This window comes from Apodemus sylvaticus, chromosome 19 (genome assembly GCF_947179515.1).
Source record: "Apodemus sylvaticus chromosome 19, mApoSyl1.1, whole genome shotgun sequence".
In the NCBI taxonomy this organism is placed as follows: Eukaryota; Metazoa; Chordata; class Mammalia; order Rodentia; family Muridae; genus Apodemus; species Apodemus sylvaticus.
Window position 1 is genome coordinate 25,618,376 of NC_067490.1, and position 24,934 is coordinate 25,643,309.

General features: G+C 47.7%; 1 protein-coding gene across 1 annotated transcript in view; it reads left to right on the top strand.

Annotated features, from left to right (window-relative positions):
- Positions 1-24,934, top strand: part of LOC127670145 (collagen alpha-1(XIII) chain) — a 124,048-nt gene that overhangs the window by 89,257 nt on the left and 9,857 nt on the right. The window contains exons 26-37 of the mRNA XM_052164460.1: positions 5,492-5,554; positions 6,468-6,512; positions 6,774-6,917; positions 7,422-7,520; positions 10,317-10,361; positions 16,407-16,448; positions 17,231-17,257; positions 17,615-17,695; positions 20,599-20,634; positions 22,629-22,682; positions 23,201-23,254; positions 24,214-24,249. Of these exons, the coding sequence (XP_052020420.1) occupies positions 5,492-5,554; positions 6,468-6,512; positions 6,774-6,917; positions 7,422-7,520; positions 10,317-10,361; positions 16,407-16,448; positions 17,231-17,257; positions 17,615-17,695; positions 20,599-20,634; positions 22,629-22,682; positions 23,201-23,254; positions 24,214-24,249 (726 nt within the window). The remainder of the gene's footprint in view (positions 1-5,491; positions 5,555-6,467; positions 6,513-6,773; positions 6,918-7,421; positions 7,521-10,316; positions 10,362-16,406; positions 16,449-17,230; positions 17,258-17,614; positions 17,696-20,598; positions 20,635-22,628; positions 22,683-23,200; positions 23,255-24,213; positions 24,250-24,934) is intronic.

Genomic DNA, 24,934 nt, shown 5'->3' on the forward strand with positions numbered 1-24,934 from the left:
CGCCCCAGAGGCTTATGGGAATGTAGTTCCATTGGTTAAAATCTCACCTGCTATGCACATAGCCCTACATTAATCTTCAGAACCACATAAAAGCAGGCATGTTGGTACACATATGGAACCCCAGTACTCAGGAGGTAGAAGCAGTAGGATCAGAAGTCCAAAACCAGCCTCAACTATATAATGAGTTCAAGGCCAGTCTAGACTGTATGAGACCCTATCATTCAGACACATTCACATGCACACCACACACATACCCCTGAGGAAATTGTTTAAAAGTGAGTGACTCCTGTAAACAAGACCCACATACAGCCCCCTGGTGACAGCCACTGTAGCCGCCAGCAGCTACATGTAAACCAGGTTACCTGTTGAGAGAATTTTGGGGTCATAGGGAAGAGTGGCGAAAAGAAAGTACGGCCAAGTCAATGTTCACTGATCAAAGCCGTAAACTTTAATGGCGCCAGACCTTATAACAGTTCGGGCAAACCCTTCCCCCCAGACTCCAGGCTGAGTTCCGGTGGAAGTTGTCTAGCTTCTCTTGGAGGTCTTCGTCTTGACTGCTCCGGCAGCTGGGTGGGTCACCTGTTTAATTCAGGAATCCCTATACCTGGAGGAACAATGAACTTGACCTTTACTACGTGCACTCCACCCTAGGTGGAGCAGGATCCTGGCTAACTGGGAGAAGTTAACCTTGACCAAAGTCAAACTCTGACCAAGTGCAAGACTGCCCCAATATGGCTCTGTACATGTCCTCTCTTTTTTTATTAATTTGAACACGAGGAGGTAGAAAACAAGTGGATAAATATCCTTCATAAGAAGGCGGGCCTTAACCAGGAGGGGAAGCATTGACCGTAATTTTTCTTAAATATTGTATAACGTCTTTTTCAGAGGAGGGGTAATAGGCTCCCTTATTATTTTAAGGACAGCCTCTCGACGTTAACCCCTATGTAATTAGGTGTACTTCTTGGGGACTCAGAAGCAGAAATTTACCTCCCCATGTAGTGCTTTGTCTCGTACGTTTCGCTGGTACCTATGTTTGTTCAAAAACAAACACACATAGATCTGAGTTCTATGTGGCTCCCTCTTTGGAGATCCACTTGTGTAAGTTTTGAAGCCAGGGGGGTCTGTAAGTGTCTTTAACAGACATGTAATCTCTCCATCTAGGTGAGCCTGGGTGGAGACAGCCAGTCTGCTTAACAGACAAGGTCAAGAGTTAAAGGTGGAATAGGATTAACTTGTCCCAGAAGTATCTAATTCAGTTGTAAATTAACAACTTTAAGGATCTAAAGCTTGGCCTCTGAGGTGGGAGAGGTAGCCTTGTGAATCAAGAAATAAGCTGTTACTTTTCAGGAAAAGTGGAGACTATATGTTAAATTAACACAGCTGGCTGAAGATTGTTAGCCATCTTCAAAATTGGAATCTTCAATATTGGAATTATTTCTAGACTAGTCTATGGTTAAGTCAGCTGAACACAATAAGGAGAAGAGTCATTTTAACTCTTCTAATTAATTTTTCCTAAGCTAGCATAACAGTCTCTATGTTCTGTCTCACAAAGTCTAAAAGCTTGAAGCTAGGCAATTTATCTAACCTGGGACATTTAACAATTGAGGTAAGTCAAGAACATATATCTAATATAGCTCTTATGTTACCATGGTCTGGGCATTTAGCAAGCACAGTCAGCATATCTTCTGTCGCATTCTGTGGAAAAAACAGAGGACATGCCTTCTCCCCCAATATTAAATCAGGATCATGGCATATGTTAGTAAGTGAATTCCTTCATTTTACCTAGACATCAATATGTCTAATTATAAGATGTCATATACATTTAGCAAGGAGTTTCTTGGGATCTAAATTTTAAAATTTTTTTTTTAAAAACATGTAAGCATAATTTAAATTATATGTACAGGGACACAATTTCCCCTCTCTTCTTTCTTTCAAGAAGATATTGTTTTATTAATTTAAGTTGGAACACAAAGTATAAACCATAACATAGGCAATAACTATGTAATTATATAAAATATAGTTGCTTTTTCTGTTAGAGCAGTTGCAGCTAGACAACCTAAAAATGAATCATTAGTCACATGTACATATTTTTTTAATCTTTTAAATTAGAAATATGAATATCATTTATCTGTAATAACTAAGTCCTCTAGGATTAACACCATTACGTGGTAGAGGTAGAAATTGAGGACATCAAGAACAAATCTTTATAATTTGATGTGCACAAAATATAAAATTATTTCAAATACCTAAAGGACAGTCATTTAGAGAATATATCCTTTGTTCTTAGAAATTTGAATCACATTTGTACAAACTGTAGAAATTAAGAATTAGCAGTATTAAAAATGGACCAATTTTAAGCAATTATAAACCATGAGCTATGTATATCTACTATTATTAAAAGCTTGACCTTTAACATCTTAAAAATAGCTGCTATAGCACCCAATTCAGGTATCTGTGTTGAAGCAGGGAGAAACTTAAAGGAATAAACATGTGATCTGATAGTACAAATTATCTTTTGGATAACAATTATTAATTTTGTCTAAAAATGTTTGCCATGTAATAGACCAACCATTAATAATAAATTTGATTGTTGCTTGAAGCAAGGAACAAACGTTTCCTACCTTGAAAACAGAGGTTTAAGACCTTCTGTGGCAAGCTTAAAATGAGGTAAATAAGATAAAGCCAATTAATATATCTTAACAACCTTTGAAAGCCATTTACCTAAAAATTCTAAAAGTCTATAGGAGCAAGGGCCTGTAACAAACATTCTATGAACATTATACACTGAAAATTTTAAGATCTTAACTTCTAGTATTGAAACAGAGACAAAACACTTTTTCTCACAAGACATAAGGCTGTTAGCCATTCCTTGAGGCAAAACTTTCTAATGAAATTGTTTTGTTGTCTCTTTAAAATTAGAAGCAAATGTTTTTATAATTATCAGAATGTAAAGCAAAAAACCAACCCTTTAAATTTACAATAATTTTATAGGGAGTAGACAGGCCAAATGTTAATGTTTTTATAGCCTCCTTGACCTTTCATAGATTTGAACTGTATTTTAACCCACACCTGGATAAGTCAAAAACCTTTTTTTTTTTTTTTTTTTAAAGCCAAACACTCTCTAGGTGGGGCCTGTAAGGCAGAAACAATTTCTCAAAACTTTCTCACTAGCTTCCCCTGAGGCAGCTCTAAGCTTTGCATTAACTCAAATGTAAATTTTTTTATCTGCCCTAGGATCCACCTTGAGTCCTTGGCAAGGACATTGTATGAGATTCCTCAAATGTAAATATCTTCTAATCTGAGCCTTTTATCTAAGACCAGACCCAAACCTACAAGGACAATTTAAGGATTAAACAAAAGAAACCAGTAATTCCATGGTCAAGGGAACCTACTTGATATCAAATATATTTCTACAGAGATATCTTTTTTAATCTTGGAGGGTTAAATTTTGTTCTTACCATTGTAGCCTATAAACTTGTGGAAAAGAGGCAATGGGCCTCTAAAACCCATAGCTGTATCACTCTCAAAATTATCTTAATTACAAAATGTTAACAATTACGAGCCTGCAAACTGAAAACTGTAGCCAATGACACACTGATTTTTATTGTAACTCAATGTTTTCTTGTAATATTAGAGCACAATTGTAATTTTGGAAGCAAATCTCAATTTTAAACAATCTATTTTCTTTAAAATTAATGGCAAACACATATTTACAGCACAAGGTTTGTATGCCAGTTCTTATGTTCAAGTGTATAACAGTGTAACTTATTAAAGAGACAATATTTTAAATCTTAATCTTCATTAAGTCTAATCTCTAGGCCAAGATTCACATGAAACACCATGTCAATTTAGGAGCGTCCCAAAGGCCTGTATTTCCTGGATTGCGTCATGTCACGTGTTCAAAATGGCGACTACCCTAAACTACCAGCCTTAACCATCATGCCACGTGTTCAAAATGGCGACTACCCTAAACTACCAGCCTTAACCATCATGTCACGTGTTCAAAATGGCGACTACCCTAAACTACCAGCCTTAACCTAACTTTTGTTAATAACATTATACCTTTTAAATCATGTGTAGTGACTTAAGCCAATACTCTATAGTCAAGACATGTAAAATATACCTTTAAATCTAATTATAAACAAGAACAAGGCATGAGTGGCGTTAGGCCACGTGTAGTTAGTTAAGATAGCTCTAACACTGAATCACCAGTTTTAAACTAACCTTTTCTTAATAACACTATACCTTTTACATAATAACCAATTAATTTATAACTCTTTAGTCAAGAAATGTAAAGCCTTATATCATTAAAACCAATTAGAACAAGTATAAAGCGACTACATGAATTTCACAAGCCAAACCAAAGTCTTCCCAAATCTCGAGGTTTCTGGGCTTTTAAGAGCGGCTTTTTCCCCAGCCATGTTTCTGTCTTGGGTGAGTGAGCTACGCTGCCGCGGCGTGGCTTTGAATCAATCCCCACACAAACTGTGGCTAGCTCAAGAGGTTACCAGCAGATGTAATCTTTACCAATTTTTTCTTTTTAACATGAAACAGTCATTCACACAACGACACAGAGAGGACATAAACATACACATAGACAGACAGTCGGTGCACCGGGACAAACACGGAAAGATACACAGAAAGTTAAGCGTGCTTGTTAAGCAATTGCATCCATTTTCCTCTTTAAACAGCTCTTAGAAGCTGTGGACATATGCCTATTTTTAAAAACCCCTTTCTTTTCGCCGAAATCAGCTCTTACGAGCTTTGGGCAAATGCCTACCAAATTCCTTCCCCATATTTCCCTATCTTATCAACCCAAGCAGTCCTGCGCTGGGTCCACGCAGTATGCTTGAAAAACTGTATCCATTCCTGTACTCACAACAATAGACACGAATTCACTAGCGCTAGTTTTGCCCTCTATGTTGCTTACCGTGCGGACACCATTAATTTTCACCTTTTCCGCGAAGCTTCGCTGGATAGGGCTACCTCAAGAAATTCTCTCGTGCCAGGTCGCCCCACGTTGGGCGCCACTATGTAGCCGCCAGCAGCTACATGTAAACCAGGTTACCTGTTGAGAGAATTTTGGGGTCATAGGGAAGAGCGGCGAAAAGAAAGTACGGCCAAGTCAATGTTCACTGATCAAAGCCGTAAACTTTAATGGCGCCAGACCTTATAACAGTTCGGGCAAACCCTTCCCCCCAGACTCCAGGCTGAGTTCCGGTGGAAGTTGTCTAGCTTCTCTTGGAGGTCTTCGTCTTGACTGCTCCGGCAGCTGGGTGGGTCACCTGTTTAATTCAGGAATCCCTATACCTGGAGGAACAATGAACTTGACCTTTACTACGTGCACTCCACCCTAGGTGGAGCAGGATCCTGGCTAACTGGGAGAAGTTAACCTTGACCAAAGTCAAACTCTGACCAAGTACAAGACTGCCCCAATATGGCTCTGTACAAGCCACCCCTCTTGCTAGAAAGTTCTTCCTTTCCTTTTCAGGGGCCTCCTGGTCTTCCTGGACAAACAGGCCCACCCGGACCTCCAGGGACTCCAGGCCAAAGGGTAAACTTGCCCCAGTGGAGGGTGGGAACTGGGAAAGTGCATGCAGGGGGTTGTTAGATGGGGGCACAAACAGGATAAAATGTTTAAGATGCTGAAAGGATGAGGCATTCTGAGCACATAACCCCAGGGCTCCCGGTATTCTATGGCCCTGGTATTCTATGGCCCCCTCATCATCCCAGGACCATCACATTTCCCTGCCAGATACTGCTCTCTGTACCTTAGGCCCTTCTCCCTATTCCAGTCCCCTTACTCCAAGCCTCAAACTCTGCCACTTGTCCATGGTAGTTAGACTTGAGTCTTGCGTTTCAGCGAATCCCTCAGATACAGTGAGATCTGGAACATGCCTCTGGTCACAGCCACCAGATCAGGTTACCCCTTTCCAACTCTGAATGGCCTCACTCTGTGCCTTTGCCATTATCCTAATCCTCTGCCCACCCTTTTCTTCTTCATCACAAGAAAAAACTGTGTGCTTCCCCCTCTGTCCTCTGCCTATAAGAGCTTGCCTTCCTCAGGTATCCTTCCCTAGAAAGTCCCTCCAGACCCAGCCAGCAGAACTGGCAATCATGTTTCCACACCATTGCCCACCCCAACCCTGATGGAAATGAGGAAGGGTCTGAGATTGTTATAAAGTAGATAGTATCCCCGTGTAGGCAGTGAGGACAGCAGGGTTGGGCTAAGGTGACCAGGAGGACAGGTGGAATGTGTAATGCTCTCAGAGATACCATGTTGAGACTAGGCTAAAACATGGGTCACAGGATGCTCGGCTCCACTCACCTCTTTACGCTTTGGGATCCTCATCTCTGACATCAAGGCAACCAAAGGTGTGCCTTCCATAAGCCCTGGGGGCAGGGTACCAAGGAAGTGTGGGCATTGGTGTATCTGCCCTAAACTATTTCTGTTGCTGCTGCTGCAGGGGGAGATTGGACTGCCAGGCCCTCCGGGACACGATGGGGACAAGGTAAGCACAACATGTCTACAGCAAGGACTCTGCAAGTGGTTCTTACCCTGGGAGTGTGTGCAGGAGGACTTAGGAGCAGGCCCAGCAGGGCCAGGAAGAGGGGTTCCAGCTGTACCCTGTCAGAGCCAGCCTGGGGATATCTTTATCAGCTTTCATCTAGTAACAATGAGCCCAGTCTTTTGACCACCAAGCTTATCTGACCTCCCTCCCTCCTCTTTTTTCCATTAATGTCCCTAAGAAGTACCATTGACATTTCTATAGGGCCCTCGAGGAAAACCAGGAGATATGGGGCCCGCTGGTCCTCAAGGACCCCCAGGAAAGGACGGGCCTCCGGGAATGAAGGGAGAGGTTGGACCCCCAGGAAGCCCAGGGGAGAAAGGGGACACAGGAGAGGCAGGCCCTCCGGTAAGTGCCTGGGCATCTGGCATCCTGCATGCACCACCTTCATCCTGACACAGCCTCTGCATGCTGCCACTTGCTCCAGAGTTCAGAGAACCAAGAGTCACTTGCCATGCCACTCACCTTATGAAGACTGGTATCCTATAGTGTCCCTAGTCAGGAGGCCTGAGCCCTATGCCAGCCTCATCTGTGTCCTTGGGAAAGTCACTGAGCCTTGCTTCTCATGGCTTATGAAAAAGACACGGGAGCATGCCTCTTCAGAAGCACGTGGAAGCCCTACGTCAGAAGAGTTTGCATGGATGGAGAGAACCCCTTGCCCTTTCCAGCTAGGCTGCTGACTTACCTAAGGAGCTTTCTCTGAGCCTTGGTCGTGCCATCTGTGACGTGGCACCACCCTTGGATACCCGCCCTTGGAGGAAGGCAGTTGAGCATGTGTGCATGCTATAGATGGCGCTTTTTTCAATATGGTGACTAGGGGCTTCACTGACAGAGCTCTTTGTCGATCTATAGGGTCTAGACGGCCCAACTGGGGAGAAAGGAGAACCAGGTGACGAAGGGAGGCCTGGAGCAACAGGATTGCCTGGGCCCATCGGGCTCCCGGGATTCACAGTAAGGCGAGAGGACCGGGTGTCAAGGGTGTCCACGGGCAGCTGCAGATGAGAGCGCAGGAACGAGGGGCTCTGCACTGGGGCCACAGCCTAGGCGTGCCCAGCACTGTGCCAGGCCACACTGCCCTGGGCTGCTGAATGGGTCCAGTGCTCCAGCTTCTTCAGTACAGTGTGGTGGCTTCTGTCTCCAGGTGCTGCTTAGCTGGAGCACTGGTCTCAGACTTAGAATCGCCCCCTCCTTAGAGCTAGAAAGAGGCGGGCGTGTATGCATGCCATAGAGGGACACACTTCCTCATGGGGTGTGCAGTTCAGCCAGCCTGGCCGCATCAGTGAGCCCCAGGTCCCAGAAGGAGGAGGGGGGAGAAAGAGAGCAGGCAGTCAAGGCAAGTGCCTGGGGAACACTTGAGGTCGACATCCTGCCTCTACCCACATAATCACACCCCCACAGAAACACACCCTCACACCAACACACAATCACAGAAAATACCCACACACCAACACACACAAACATCCCCCCTACAGAAACACACCCACACACCAACACACACACAAACACACCCCCACAGAAACACACCCTCATACACAAACACACCCCCACAGAAACACACCCTCACACACACAAACACACCCCCACAGAAATACACCCACACACCAACACACCCCTATAGAAACACACCTCCACAGAAACACACCAACATGCCTATACACCAACACATCCCCATAGAAACACACCAACATGCCTACACACCAACACACACGCAAACACACCCCCACAGAAACATACCCACACACCAACACACACTCAAACACACCCCCACAGAAACACACCCTCACACCAACACACAATCACAGAAAACACCCACACACCAACACACACAAACATCCCCCCACAGAAACACACCCACCCACACACCAACACACACAAACACACCCCCACAGAAACACACCCTCACACACCCATACACCAACACACCCCTATAGAAACACACATCCACAGAAACACACCCTCATACCAACACACAATCACAGAAAACACCCACACACAAACACACACATAAACATCCCCCCACAGAAACACACCCTCACACCAACACACAATCACAGAAAACACCCACACACTAACACACACAAACATTTCCCCACAGAAACACACCCTCACACCCACACACCAACACACACACAATCACAGAAACACACCCACACAAACACCCCCCACAGAAACATACCCTCACACACACAATCACAGAAACATACCCTCACACACACCCCCATACAAACACCCCCCCACAGAAACACACCCCCACACCCCTATAGAAACACACCTCCACAGAAACACACCAACATGCCTACACACCAACACACCCACATACACAAACATACCCTCACATCATCAATATACAAGCCACCCACCCACACAAATACTTCCCCACAGAAACACACCAACCTCCCACACACCAATATGCCTACACACCAATACACCCCCACACACAAACATACCCTCACACCAACATATACCTACAAAACCACACAAACACACCAACCACCCTCACATCAGCATGCTCACACACCAACATACCCATACACAAACATACCCACTTACCACCCACACACCAACACACCCACACACCAACACACTCAACAAACACATCCTCACACTAACATACCCCCACAAAAATATACCCCCACCCAAATACACCAACCACCCACACACAAACACATCCACATACCAACCACACACACACACACACACACAAAAAACATAACCCCTCATCAATATACCCCTACACACCAACCTCAGAAGTAGGTTGAAGTAGAGAGAACCTCAGACGTCAGATGCATGACTCAGTAGACCCCAAAAGTGACTATGTATCCAGCTGGCTCAGGCAGGTTGGCAAGTCATAGCCTTTCAATGTGCCTACTTTCAAGATGAAGGCTCAGCCCCTGGGTCTGGTATGGTCTCTTTCTCATCCACCTCCACCACGTCCCCACCTCCACCACTGTCCCCACCCCCACCCCCGGCTCTGGGATCAGAGCTATATTCACTTTCTAGCAATATACCATAAGCCAACACAAACAGCACTTAACATGGCCCGCCTTTATCGGTATGTATTCTGTGGCTCGGGAGCTGAGGCCTGCCTTAGGTGGTTTCCCCAACCAGGGTCACCTAAGGCCTCAGTCAAAATAGTGGTCATCTGTGTTCTTACTGGGGCCTCTGATCCTCTCCCAAACCACTTACCATAGTAGGTCTACGTTCCCTGGAACCTACAATTCTCTGACACATGGCCCTCCCCATAATGGACAGCTCACCTCAGATGAGCTTACTTCTTAAAGAAAGGTCTTTTCTAGAGTCTAGAACTAGCAAGACAGAGAGCCATGTGCATACATGTGTCTACATGTGTCTGTATATCTACGACAAGTCTTAGCATGTGTTATATTTTCCTATGTGCAACACATGTATGTGATGATGTGTAATGTAGTCACAGGAGTGGCAGGCGTCATGATGCCACATGTCTCCCACAAGTCTCTTTCGAGACTGAGAAACAAGTCACTGAGAATACCACCCTTGCAGCCTGTCTGCCACAGGACCCACAGTGCTAGTTCCGTCTCCCCCACCAGAGCCTGAGATCTGTAAAGATGGTTGTCATGGGGCCATCTTGGCCCTGTCCTGCAGGCTAGCTACCTATGTAGCCTCTCTAGGAGCAGCCCAGTTCTTGTAGCTTGTCACAGATGTGAGGGTGGACCTGTGGCCAACCTCCTGCCTACCAGCTCTCACAGTGGGATGGTTTTGTTCCCACAGGGAGAGAAAGGAGAAGCTGGGGAGAAAGGTGACCCGGGAGCAGAGGTAAGTCAGCCCAGCTCTTCTTTCTATGTCATGGTCTGACAAGGGCATCACTAGAAATACTACTTTTTTCCCCAAGTTGCTTGGCATCTATGACTGGCAGAGCTGGCTATCTGTCGGGTTCCGAGCCCCAGGGTCACCCTGCTGTCACACGGTCTCTGCAGGATTCAGAGAACATCCTGGGGCTGCAGTAGACACAGGAAGATAAATACAACTGCCTGGCCCAGGCCACAGAGGTTGAGCCATTTGGGCAAGGTCTGAACAGACATGTAGGACTTTGTCACGAAGTGTCAGAGGAATGCTTTCCAGAGAGGCAGGGTTCTTTGAGAGACATCATGGAAGTGGGGAAGAAGACTGAGGAACAGGAAGTTGCTGTGGACATGGGCTGTGCAGACCATGAATAGCCCTGTGGATATTTGCACGGGGGGAAGCAACAGAGATCTTGGAGATGGGAGGGAGAAGATGTTTGGCAAGAAGGCCCGGCCAGTCCAGTAGCCACCCGAGCGCAACGCAAAAGACCACCAAGCTTCACAGTCCCCCACGAGCTCTCCTGGCCCGTCACCCTTTAATGTCACCAGCCCCATCTGAATCAAGTGAAATGGACCTAATTGTACGCGACCACTGTTCCTTATTAAGAACGGGTTGCACCCTGAAGAACTGATCCTAGATTTTGGAAAAGCATTATACACACAAATGTTCCTCCCAGAAGTATTTCAAGTCCAAATTGGAAACAGACAATATCCCTAACAAGAAGGAAGGGATAACAATCTTTACGCTAATAAGCTAGTCGTAATAGCCTTGTCCATGGCTCAGGGCTTTCCTCCTGCCAAGAGCAGCTGTGAGCCCTGTCCAAGAAGATGGCTGCTCTCCTGCACGGTGGCCAGTGTTTCATCACAGAACATGGCTCATAAGGAAACAACCAAAAATAGAAAAATCAGTTTTATATCAACTAGGGAAGACTAGAAAATCAGATTATATTTATGTATGTTTGGAAGTACATAACTGTATTCAGCGGTAGCTGAGATGCCCAGAAAGCTAGGGAGGAAATCAAGCAAAGAAATATGAGCAGTCCTCTCAATTAAATAGGACGGAAATATGTTGTTTTTCCTCCTTTTAATTCTCTTTCATTTACAAACTATTTAATAAGTCTGTATTATTTCTAAACTTTAAGTTGCTATACAGGTAAAATGGACTATGGGAGAGTATGTAGTTCTCATAAACTGGACATGGTGGTGCATGCCTTTAATCCCAGCACCTGAGAGGTAGAGGCTCCTGACTGTCAGTCTGAGGCCAGTCTGTCCTGCAAAGCCAGTTCCAGGACAGACAGGGCTGTTACACAGAGAAACCCTGTCTCAAAAAACAACAACAACAAAACACAAACAAACAAAAGTACTTTGGTTATTTTTGTTTTGAGGCACAATCTTACTATGTGGCTCAGGCTGGCCTTGAACTCACAGAGATCTGCCTGCCTCCCGAGGGCATCACCATGCTCAATGGAGTGTGGATTTCTTCCTTCCTTCCTTCCTTCCTTCCTTCCTTCCTTCCTTCCTTCCTTCCCTCCCTCCCTCCCTCCCTCTTTCCTTCCTTCCTTCCTTCCTTCCTTCCTTCCTTCCTTCCATCCTTCCTTCCTTCCTTCCTTTCTATTTGTTTGTTCAGAAACAATGGCAACTCAATTTCTGGCCCAACAACTAAAATCCTAATCTTGTAAGCCTTATTAAATCTAAATCTTCTGGTGGCGAATCCTGACAGATTCATCACTGAAACCCCTGCCTCCTGCTTCCTCTCTTCATACAAGCCAGAAGTCCCACCTACTCACCCAGTAATTGGCTCCTTTATTCATTAGGGGATTGGTTCACAAGAAGTCACCTGAGTATGTGACTCATTCCTTGTCTGCAGCCCCTCCCAGGAGAGCATAATTAGCATCAAAATACAAACAGCACCAGGCCCATCCACAACAGTTCCCCCCTTCTGTTCTAATAAAAAACAAAACCTTTCTCTCAAATATAAAGAGAGCACAACTATTACCATTTTCTAATTTATAAAATATAAGATAGACCTAACACCCAGTCCATCATTTATGTCATTAAGATAAGATTGTAAAAAAGAAAAAAAGATAGATTGTCATCTATCCTAAATTAAAAGATTTATGATTCTACCTTGACTTATGTCCTGGTTTTAGATAGTATGCAATCTGAAAACCATCTTCTCAAATCTATTCTCTCAAAGTAAATACCCTGGGTTGGCTATGAGACTCTAAGTAGTTTTCAACCCCGTCAGAAATCTGAGAATGACCAACATTGAAAATATATAGGAAGCCTAACACAGATTCCAGAACTGAGACAAATTGTAGAGATAGCTGCCTACCTACGCAGCCCCAGTAAGTCAGGAAGATGGAGCATGCCTTCAGCCTTCTGGCCCAGGATCATCTGACAGAACTTTGAAATATTAAGGACTAGCCCATTCTGTCTCAGCAGAACTAAGCTGTCCTAAATGTAAGTTGTGTCCTTTCAAGAACAGTACAGGTCTTCAGGAGAGACTGGCAATTTTCTGCCCAGTGGCAACCTAGACATAAATGTACAGCCTCACCTGGAGGTAAGATACTTAGCTGCTTCTTTGAATTCACAAATGGGAAGCTGTTAGGAGCAGATTTGTCTCAACAAGTGGATAAGTAACATTAAATGCCACATTCTGTGGATTTCTGACATCTTTGAAAATCAACTATCTAGGTAAAGTAATCTGGACTGTTCTCCATTAACTACTCTCAGCTATTTCTAATTAAATATCTTGAAAACACCCTAACAATAAACTCAGAGCCATGAATTTGCTATTTGACCCTTAATCATCTCAGATCAGATAATTATAGAAGGATGGGGTCTAAACCCTGTACTTTAAAATGTTTGCATCAATAGAAGAAATTTATACCAATGAAGAATTTGATTTTATATCAAAATAGATTCTGTACCAAAATGAACTATGATTTCAACTTAACAATTATAAAGATTTATACCAAATGAGATTATGGCTATGTAATCAGTCTAGCTATTCCTCCTTGTTCCAATTATGACCATTTCTACATTCTCTTGAAAGACAACCTATAATAACCCCCTCCAGCCCTAAAGTCCAGGGAACTGGGTCAATGACTCTTTATAACTTCTTCAAGCTGAATATGGGCATTGAGATATTTTTAAGGTGGGAGGGAAGGGTGGGGAAAAATAGAGTTGGTGGGCCTTAAGAAGGTTTAAGAAGATTTAATCTCTGATGTCTGTGTCTTGACTGGATCTAGAGTTCAACTGGAGACTCACCAAGGCTATATATTCTGTAATATACAAATCTCAAAACAAAATTTTAGTATTATTAAGATAACCTTTTTGTTTGATTCTCTGGAATCTAGTTCTTCAGGGGGTCTCCCTCTATCAAATCTGATCCATACTACTATGGAAGGTGCGTAGACACCAATCACCTTTTCTGAAAATGCAAAGACAAAACCTTTCTCCCAAATCAGCATACCCTTGAGCCAGTATCTAGAAAAACCTTTATTTCGATCTCTCTCCCAGAGGAATAATATAACCACAAAACTCAACATCACACCCATTTTGAAAATTAAAATAATCCAAAACAAATGAAGAAAACTAAAATACTGTATGTCCTGTTCTTAGGCCTTTTCTATTTTGCCGTAAAGGATGATAACCCAGAATTCCCGTGGGGCCCATGTTAGACAGAATTTGAGTATCCTGTAAGGCGTATTACAGCAATATATCTTTATACCATTTTTAAAACAATTGATTAACATGTCTATCTTTACCTGCTTCTAAGCAGGCAGCTAGTTAAAGCAGGATTTGAACCCAGAATTCCCGTGGCGCCCACATTAGACAGAATTTGAGTATCCTGAAAGACATATTAGAGCAATATATCTTTATACCAGCATTCTGTTTGGCGCTCTGCCCAGAGCAGCCATCTTGTTATACCATCTATCTGTTCCGCTCTCTGCCTGGAGCCACAGACATTATTAATTAATGCCTGTTCACTGCCCTCTCTACTTGAAGTCAGTGACTAATTTTTCCCTATCCTAATTTCAAACTGCAGGCAAAATTTCCCATGTGATTCAGATAAAATCTATATATAAATCTATCCTAAAAGCAAATAATTCCAATTTTATAAATTCACAGTTCAACTCAGAGCAGCCTCTGCTCCCCACAGCAGGGGACCTCAGAGCCTGCCAGCAGTTTCTTTGTTGCAAGGCTCCCCCAGCAGAGCTACCCAGCTACTCAGTTAAAACAACAACAACAACAAAAAAAAAAAAAAAAAAAAAAAAAAACCCAAAACTCTCTCAGAATAGTAATCTTAAATTTCTAGTGGATTTTTGCACCACGTTGGGCACCACCTATTGCAAGAAATATTAAAAATAAACTGACCTGTTCCCACGCTTGTACTGGCAACTCTCTGCCCTGTCAGGCTGGCCAGCCATGCACTGGTGGGCAATGGCTGACCTGTTTTTATCTCTTGGAGACTGTGACTCAGTGCACCAAAAATCTCTCCACCCAGCTCACTAAGTTCCTACTGGTGGATCACTTCCACGCCAGCCCCATGCTTATGGGGGATCCCCCACCACTGTACCTCAAGCAAACCCACGCTTTTCTGCTGCTGTACCTTTCTCTCTTGAATCTAGGCGAGCTGCTGTGTGAAAGAAAACGCAACACAAACTCAGTTCAGAAACAACAGTAACTCAATCGCTGGGTGCAGCAACTAAAAATCCTAATCTTGTAGGCTTTATTAAATCTAATTCCTCTGGTAGTCTGACAGATCCACCACTGAAATGGGGAGGCATTCGTAATTACATCCCCGTCCAAAAGAAACCTCTGTCTCCTGCTTCCTCTCTTTGGAGTGTGGATTTCTACATGCACCCTTATGATCAGATCCATACATTATTTATATATAGTAAGAACTGTGTGTGTGCATGCATGTGTGCGTGAGTTTTCCTGGAGATAAAATCTAGAGCCTTCATGCATGCTAGCCCAGTTTGCTACCACAAGCTACAGCCTTAGTCCAAGTACCCTAGTTTCATTTCTGTTCCTGTGATAAAAATATTCTGACCCTCCCCCGAAAAAAAACTTGGGGAAAAGAGGGTTTGATTCCAGGTTCTTTGTCCATTGATGCAGGGAGGTCAGGATGGCGGTTACCTGAATCAGCTAGTCACGTCCCATTCATAGTCAAGGACAGAGAGCAATGAATATGTGCACGCCCACTCACTCACTCAGTTTCCTTTCTCCACCCATGCAGTTCAGGTAATCCTGCTTAGGGAATGGTGCTGCCCACAGTGGACCGACTCTTACCCACATCAACCAACTTATTAACCCACCACAGATACAGCCGCAGGCCAACCCAAGGGAATCATCCCTCACTGAGAACAAAGGCTGTGTTCTCCACAAGGAGATCACATGGAGCAGAACCACCATAGTCCAAGGGACATTGGTGTTTTCTTATCAGGCCTAAATCCCTCTCGCTGCAACCACCCTTGAAGGAAATACAACCATCACTGGCCTGTCCATTACAAACCTGGGGTAGAGCTAGTCTTGAAGAATACTCTTCAGGGACATCTCAGCCTCCTCTGGCATCCGATAACCAGTCTCGGCTCCCTTAAGCCAAGGATCTCAAACTCACATGTCCAAATGGATCCAGGCTACAGATGAATGCCAAGAGGCCAGAGTTGAAGACAGCAGGGGGTGGAGTCTCAGCAGCCTGGTGACCACGCCTTACCTAATGGGTGGGGCTATTAATCCTCCTGGTCTGTGTTTGCCATATGCAGCATGGCACACATAGAGCTTTGACTAAGTAGCATCCCAGGGTAACCTGGAGGAGTGGGTGATCTGGAAACATTTCCTGACAATGTTTTCAGGCCAGCACTGTGAGAAGCCAACAGTTTGCCCTGAGTTCCTGTCCTAAGTCTCCTTTAGGGATGTGCACTGGCCTGATCTTCAGTGGTAATCTCCCATGACCTTAGCTGGACCAGGACCATAACAGAGCACAACACAACTTTCCTTTGGCTTCTAGGTTCCTGGGCCGCCGGGGCCAGAGGGTCCTCCAGGACCTCCGGTAAGTATCAAGCACCCTAGCTTTCCGGCCATTGTGGTTGGACTGACAGTGTCCCCTCCCTTGGTAGTCACTGAGCTCAACCTCATCTTCCCCGCCCCCACATACTCCCACCTCAGAGAGATTTTCACTTCCATACCCCCCCCCCATCCATCATCCTTCATCCTAAACATGTCATCTCAGTAGGTGACACACACCAGGAATCCCGGACATTGCCTTGCCTGACAGGCATGGAGGCCACAGGCTTGCTCTGTCATGTGCTCTGCCCAACTTTTATTGAACTGTCTCTGTCAGATGTCTGTCCTTGCCTCTAGCTCCTTCCTCTTGTTACCAAGAGGATGCTTTATTAAGAAAGTGCCCCATTAAAACCTTCCCAATTGGATGCAAATAGAAGGTCCCGGACAGCTCAAACGAGCAAGTATTGGTCAGCATCTCTTCATGGTCCATAATGCCTCTATATTCTGGGTCATCCACTGTACTAGCAGCGATACTGATAGTGGACATCATTTAATGAAAGTTCCGGGTCCCACATATTACGTGCTTGGCATACCTCTGTTTACACTGATACCTCCTCTTCCCTTCATGAGACTTCCGAGTCAGCCACAGAGAGATCTCGTGCCAGCCCCTGGCTGGGCACATGGTTCTGACCCCACCCCAGAAAGCCCAAGCTTAAACCCCTCTTCCCTTCTACCCCTCAAGAGCTGAGACCCCCACATCCCCCAACCGTTGCTTGTCTGTGGTCACACGTGCCATCCTAATGCTCCTTGTTCTGATCCCAAACACAGGGCCTCCAAGGTGTTCCTGGACCAAAGGTAAGGAAAGGTCATGTGACAAGTATTGTGGGCGGGACACACTGCTGAGCCCTAGGTGATCTGTCTTCCTAAATGGCACCACCTGACCTGTGCAGCCAGGCCTTCAGGGCAGAATGATGTTCTATTGTCCCTCTGCTATCTCACCTGCTTTGGGATGTGAGGTTCCCCATCTGCCTCTTGAACTCCATGGAATGGCTTGCTTAGCAAATAATCAGATTCTTGACCCTCTCCAGACCCTTCCCTCACCCTAAAGTATGGCAGGACTGCCACCCCTAGCCTCCAAGACCCCGGGGCAAAAGACTGGGCTGTCGACAGCAGAGCCCTTCACTGACTCCTCCCAACTCCTTTTCCATGCAGGGAGAAGCAGGCCTAGATGGCAGTAAAGGAGAGAAGGGCTCCCAGGGAGAAAAAGGAGACCGAGGGCCTCTGGGACTGCCTGTAAGTACCTTGGAGTCACGAGTCTTCTGGGAGGAGCTGCACTGAGTAGGCCTCCCCAGGCTTAGCTGCTGAGCAGGGACCAGGGAGGACACTGCTCTGCACCTAAAGTTCTGAGCATTCCAGTGTGCTGGGCTCTTCCTTTCATAGTGGGGAAGGAGTTCAGGCCCTCAGCATCTGGCCCAAGCTCAGTCTTAGTGAAGCGAAGGTAACAATGTGAAGCTAACTGAGGTAAAGTCCGCACCTGAGGAACAATCTGATGGAGAACCAGGAAGGCCCGCGGCCAGCCGCAAGGCCTGCTGGGACCTGGCTTGGAGCCATAAAGGTGTGCTCTTGGGGGATAAGCAGAGAAGACTTGAGGTTGTTGGTGCCGTGAAGGTGGGCACTGGTGAGTCTCCTCTTCCCTATCTTCCCTAAATAACCCCAAGGGAGACCTTAGCTCTGTTCTCTTATGCACTAGTCACATCACCCAGGCGTGTGTGGAGTCAGCACTGTGGTCCCAGCAGGCCGAAGCGGCTCCCACAGCCCTGTGCTCTGAGCCTTCCAGAGCCGGAGACTCCTCGTCAGCATCTGAGGGCTGCTTCTAGTCTGGAGATATAGCCTGGGCTGACTGAGTCTCTGTCCCATCCTCCCAATGGCCTGGTGGTCTTCACCTGTCACTTGCTCAAAAGATGTCAACAAACGAACCACCTTGTCATTATCTGTCGGTCACTTGAGGTCGCGGATGGTTAGTGGCCAGACTGAGCCTGAAGGTTGCTCGTCCGCTGAAGCTACAGGAGGGTTTCCTCTGTCCTCAGCTTCAGGCCTGTCCTTAACCCTAGGCAGCTGTAGACAGCAGAGGAACCATGGGAAACCAATAAGGTCACAGCAAACACACAGCGGAGGCCAAAGGGACAATTTCTCTCTCACTGGGGCGGTGAGTGCAGGAAGCTCTGAGGGGAGCTGACTCGCTCGACAGACCACGGGAAAGTGATGGCTTTAGCAGATGTTTTCCCACATCAGAAGCCGTGTCTGGAATGACTTAAGTACACACGGAAGCACCTTCCCGACCCCCTCAACCACAGGTCACCTGTTGTGTACCTTCATGGCGCCAACAACCCCAATAAATACGAGAGGCTTCAGTTAGGGTTACCCAGGCCGGTAACCCAGAAAATCGACAATCAAAAAGCCATAAGCTGGTTCCTAGCTCACAAGGACTGAGGACTTTACAGGAGGCAGGTGGGATTGGCAGTGACTGTGGCGCCCTGGAGATCAAATAGTTCTTCCCAGGGGAAGCAGTCTCTTGGCTTAGGTGGCCTTGGCCTTGGAGGGAGAAGAGGCCAGCATGTTTGAATCTTTCAGCTGGATGCCTGGCCTTTCCTAGGTGGGTATTGATGCCAATGGCTCGCCAAGGGTCCGAGTGCTTTGGTCCATCCCCCTGACTCAAACCCCCACATTACATCTGCAAAACCCATGGCTGCTCAGCTCCAGGCTGCTTCTAGGCTGCACCTGGATGTCTGCGGCTGTGTAGTAGCAGGTGGCAGCCTAAATCTCCGGGCCTGTCCTGCTGACATCCCCCCCCCCTCCCTGATCCATTTAGCCAGTACACGGTGGAGTCTGCTGGGAGCTTCCCAAACATGCTTTTGTCCTGGAGTCCCCACTCTTGGAGAGTTACACCACTGAACCGGCGCAGAACCTGGATATCTGGATTGTGAACAGAACCCCAGGAGAGACAGCATGGGTACAGCCAGAGTTCAGCCCCTCAGCTCTGGCTCGGGGTCAAAGTCAGACCCCAGATCAGTAGTCTTATTGTGGAGAACAAAGCAGTCACATCCTACCTGCCTTTTCCCAGTCACTCCATTTCCCGTCTCTCCCTCGCCTACCCAACCCTGAGGCTCGCATCTGAGGCTCAGTTGGAAACAGTTTTCAAGGAGTTTGTACTTGCTGGCTGGGTGTGCCCTGCTGCCAACCCCAGAGACCACTTTAGACCCTGGCACTGGGAAAAAGTCCCCATTCCCACCAAATGCTTCATTGGTCAGCAGGGCGTGGTGAGAGCCAAGATGTGTCCCTGGTCAGACCCCGGGGCACGTGGGCTGAGTATGTCACAGATTGGCCGCTGTAGACCCTGCTAGCTCCTGAGGCTTTGTCTGTAAAAGGACGTTTGTTTACCAGCTTGCGAGTGGACCAGGTTTGTGTCTTAACTGTAAAGTGCCAGAGAAATGTCAAGCGAGGTGGGTATCGCCATTCAGGGGCTATCTCCACCTGCCCAGGTGGAGCCGAACTCAGTCTGCTTCTATGCAGGTTTTCAAAACCAGTGCTGGGGCCAGCGAGAGGGTTAAGTGGACAAAAACCAGTTGGTGCTGAGCCTACAAACCTGAGTTCAGTTGCTGGAACCCACATGGTAGAAAAAAAACCAACTCCATAAATTGTATACATACACACACACACACACACACATGCTAAAAAAAATATGTAAGCAACTTTAATTGTTTACTAGGGGTATACGGTGCAGAATGGCCTAGCTCCACAAAAGCATCCAGGGTACCTCTGTATAGTCCACCCTGAGGAGGGAACATAGCTCTGCGTCCACACGTGCCCAGGAATGCCTTTCTGCACCCCTTTCCTGGAGCACTAAAGCACCCTGGGAAGAGGGGTTCCTGTGGGGTGAAGGGAGAGAGGGGGACAAGAGCTGTGGAGGGTCAGAGCATCTGTCCTCGTGGTTCACGCCAGCTCGGCAGCCGGCCACAGCCCTCGGTGTCTCCGTGTTCCTGTCCGTGTCCGTGTAAACACACCCACTGTCCTCCCATTTATGGCATTCGTGCGTCTGTCCGGAGTCACCGCTTTACTCACCTCCCCTCCCCCGTTGTCTCCTTTTTCTCCCCCTCCCCCATTCCCTTTCTTTTGGTCAAACTGTGCCCTTTGTCCAGGGAGCTTCAGGTTTGGACGGCAGGCCTGGGCCACCGGTGAGTGTCACTACTCCGTCGCCCCACCCCCACTCCATCCCTGTCTGGCCTACGATCCCTCTTGTCTATCCTGCTGTGGCCTTGTTCGCTCCCCCTCCCCCCACCCGCAGTGGTAGGAGCTGTGTGTAGTGTGTAGTCCTGCCACAGACACCAGAGAGTCCCCTCCATGTCCACATCAGGAATGCCCTTTCGGCCTTCTCAGCCACCGTGAAATGATATGCCAAGCACGGGGCAGTCAAAGTCACTCCGGCAACAGTGGCCCTGTTGCTGAGCCCAGCCTGGGAACCCTACCCTGGGGCTTGAGCCAAGATGTGTCCCTGGCAAACACAAGTGTCTGTGTGTGACCTTCACGCTGTGCTGTTGTCATGCTGTGACGTCTGTCCATCTCCTGTCTGCCTGTGAGCCTACCGGTCACATGTAGTCACCCTTCCCAGAGTTTGTGTGTGGGAGCCTAGAAGGGTCAGTATGGGAGTAGCACGTAGGAGCCTGGGGGCCCGTATCAACTCAGTGTCCTGTGGGTGGCACCCAAGCCACGCTGCAGGCACAGTAAAGGGTCACAGAGCAGGTGAAACACACCGGGGCCCGCTGTTACCGTGTCCCTCCTGATTCCATCTCATCTGCAGACACAAAGCCCTGAAGGGCCACAGGAAATGTCCCTTCACTTTGCATGCCCAGAGCACCCTGTGGAGTTGCCAGCATTGGTTCAGGCATCAGGGCACAGGATTTCCCAGCTCGGAAGCCATGTAGCCATTTGTAGCCAACTAGCTACACTTTGATGACTGATTCTAAGGTCCGTCACCCAGGAGTCAAGGGCTGTGGTTAGCTGGCTGGAACGCCACATGGGAGAGAAGAGATTCAGACAGGTTGTGGGACAGAGCCTAGAACTCTCAGAAGTAGGAAGAGCACTCGGGTGACCTAGCAGAGCATCCATCACCTTACCAAATGTCAATCTGTCTCCTTGTAAGAGCGAGCCACAGAGCATCCCATCCTGACAGTAGCTGCACGTCAGGGAAACTGAAGCCTGGGTCAGTCTGTGGAGGCCTTTCAGTACTGAGGAATCTGGGACATGGAGGCAGGGAGCCTGCTCGGAGAGAGCTGCCACTGTGGTCGGAATTCTGTTCTCTTCCTATTCCCTGCACAGAGGACACCCAGAGCCTCTCCTGGCTCTGTCCGTTTTTTCTGAGATAGTAATCCGCATTCTCCCATACACTCACGTCCTGCCCTCCCCGGGTACCCTCAGAGTACGGGACAGCATCCTCCCAAGCCCAGCCCCACAGTCTGATTTGAGTAGGGACACACAGGAGGCTGTGAGAGATCTGGTCTAATTTGGATGTGCAGATGGGAGCCTGGGGAAAATGCTTGCTGATTCTGTAATACGCCCATCTCTGATTCCAAGTAAACACCAGCGTACTGCAGTACCTCCCAGCTCCCTGGGACCCTCAAGTTAGGAGAGAACCTGCTTCTACTCCCTGAAGGCCATGACCCTGTCCCCCCAGGCCTGGGAATCTGTGGGGGTCTGCAGTGGGTTGGGGGAGGGGTGCTGGACGGCCCTCTCACGCCTGCCTCTAAGTGTGTCTCCGCATCGGTCTCTGTGGCATGAAGACCCTCCCGCTGCATGTGGAGCTGTGACGGCAAGGGGGTGCCGGCCCTCTGCCCCCCACTCCTGGGATGGGGTCACCTCCCTCTCCAGTGCTTGTTGGTAGCAAACCAAACAACCGTTCTTCTGGTTTCAGCCTTGGCAGGCTGGGCTGTGATGTAGGAGGTTTTCCTTCATGAATCTGGCTCTGAGGAGGGGGAAGGAACTCTCTTTCAAGGCCCCTAGATCCAAAATGGATGAATGACCCAGTCAAATGGTCTCTCCTTGAACAAAGCCTGGCTTTGCCAATCCTGAAAACCGGGGCTCAGGCTTTGCACATCTTCATGTCCTGGGTGGGGTTCTTGGGGTCTCCCCCAAGCAAATGGCCCTTTACCTCTGCTTCTTTTCACCTCCCCAGGGTACCCCAGGACCAATCGGGGTTCCAGGCCCAGCTGGACCAAAGGGCGAAAGGGTGAGTGCCCTGTGAACTGCAAGCTTGGGAAGCCAGGAAGGAGGATCACACCAGGCTAATTCACCCCTTGTGCCTGGGACCCAGCTGCAGGGTCCCCCTTCCCCCTCAGGCATGGTTGCCCTCATAGCAGCCTGGAAAAGAGGAACCCCCTTGTATGTCTCTGAGGAGACAGAAGTTTAGGTGAGATGGGAAGAGCTCCCTCTCCACTGGTGCCTTGGCATGCCATGCAGGTCTGTTAAGCTCATTTAGAGAAACAAGATGGAACAGAGGGGGATTTAGAACGCCCCCAGAGGACAGTCGTACGTCAGAAAGCCAGGGTCTTGGGCAGAGTTCTCACCCTAAGTGTTGAGTTGCTATGGCCAAGTTGCAAGGTATATTGTATATCCGAGTCTGACCACACCCCTCACAGAATGGGTGACTCTTGTAAGGGCCCACGGGGATTTTCCCATAGAGAATAGAAAGTGGGAAGGGAATCAGGATGGCGGGGAGGGCTCACGGGGCATCTTTCTCTCTTTCAGGGTAGCAAAGGAGACCCAGGGATGACAGGACCAACGGGAGCAGCTGGGCTGCCTGTGAGTCTGCGGGAACGAGAGCACCCTATGTCCCCTCCGTCCATCTCTCCTCCCAGCCAGAGGCAGTATCAAAGCACACAGCCCAGATTTTGGAGCCCATAGGCGGGCCTGAAGGAGAAGCTACCCAGAAGTAACTAGGGATGAGCTAAAAGGTCCTGAGGGCCATTACAGGGGACAGGTGCTCATCACAGGGACCATCACATGTGTAACAGCGTGTCTGGAACCTTCCACTTGGGACCCTACTGCGCAGCACAGGGTCCCAAGTGGCTATGCCTCCCTCTGCTTCCGCTGTCCAAGACGGACAACCTCAGATCCAGGTCCCCGCCCCCCTCCCCCAACCCAGAAAGCAGGTTCTGGCCTTGAAGACTGAGCTTGGTTTTCCATCTGCAGTGCATTTGCCTGTAGCTTTGTTACGAAAGCCAAGCGGCTGTCTCACGGAGCCTGGGTCTTGTTTCCCCATCCACCCGAGGTTCACGTGCACAGCGACTAAACAAGTGCGTCTGTGTGCGGTGAACGTTTAATACTTATTCCCCTAGGGTGTTCTGCACCTTAAAAGATGCTCGGAGAAGCTGTGATGCAAGGGCCTGGCGAGGGAGTCGTGGGAATATTCAGCCCGGAGTAGCTCACGCCCACTCCTGAACACAGCACCAGACTCACCCCTCACCCCATGAATAGTTCCCAGAAGGACACAGCTGCCAGGCAGGACATGGGCTACATGCAGGAGAAGAAAACTAAGAACCTTGTCCATGGGTTTGCTCATAAATCCAATGTGCCTCTTGGTCAGGTTCCTTGATTCGTTTGCTTCTCCTGCCCTTCTGTAAAATGGGAAGAACAGAACCCAGCTCCACTGAATGAAGTGCATCAAGCGACAGTTTCTGAGCCCAAAGGAAAGACCTTACGGCTGTTTCCGTTTTCATGTTTCCTCATTAACGCGTCTTCGTCTCTCTGATTTAACGCAGGGTTTACATGGACCACCCGGGGACAAGGGAAACCGGGTGAGTCTGAGCCCCTCGTGCTCTGGATCCAATTACTAATGTCTTCATGATGGGATGGAATGATCAATTGGAGACTCCTGACCTAACAGGACAAATGGTCTTTCCCTATAAATCATCCTAAATTGGAAGGCTTTCTAGAGAGGGGATCCATGCCATACAGGCCGTTGAAGCCAGTATGTCTCCTCATTTCCAGAGAAGGCCGAGTGGCTCCCACAGCAGCCTTCAGATTAGCATGGCCATCCAGTAACAGGAGCCTCTCGGCCAGCCCTCTCTACGTTGCCCTGATAACTGGCCCCTTAGTGATATTTTTAGATCCATCGTCACCTCATCTTTGCCTCCTGAAACTGAGATTTGTCAGGCATTCCAGGCCCCTGGTGACTGAGAAAATAAATTCCAGCTCCAAGAACAGACAGCCAAGCCCTTTAGAAAAAAAAAAAAGAAAAGAGTATCCCAGCTGCTGTTCCTCTTGGAGACTTGGCAGGGAATGGAATGGACTACACCCTCCAAATCCTCCCTCCTCCCCTTGGCTCCTGCAGTCCTCAGAAGGATGCATTAAGTGTCCCCAGCACCATAGGCATGGAATAGTCATGGCCATTTGGGTCCCGCAGCAATAATCTAACGACATCTGGCCAAGAGATAGCCTTCTCCATCACCTCCTCGGTGATCAGTGCTCATCTATGTGCAA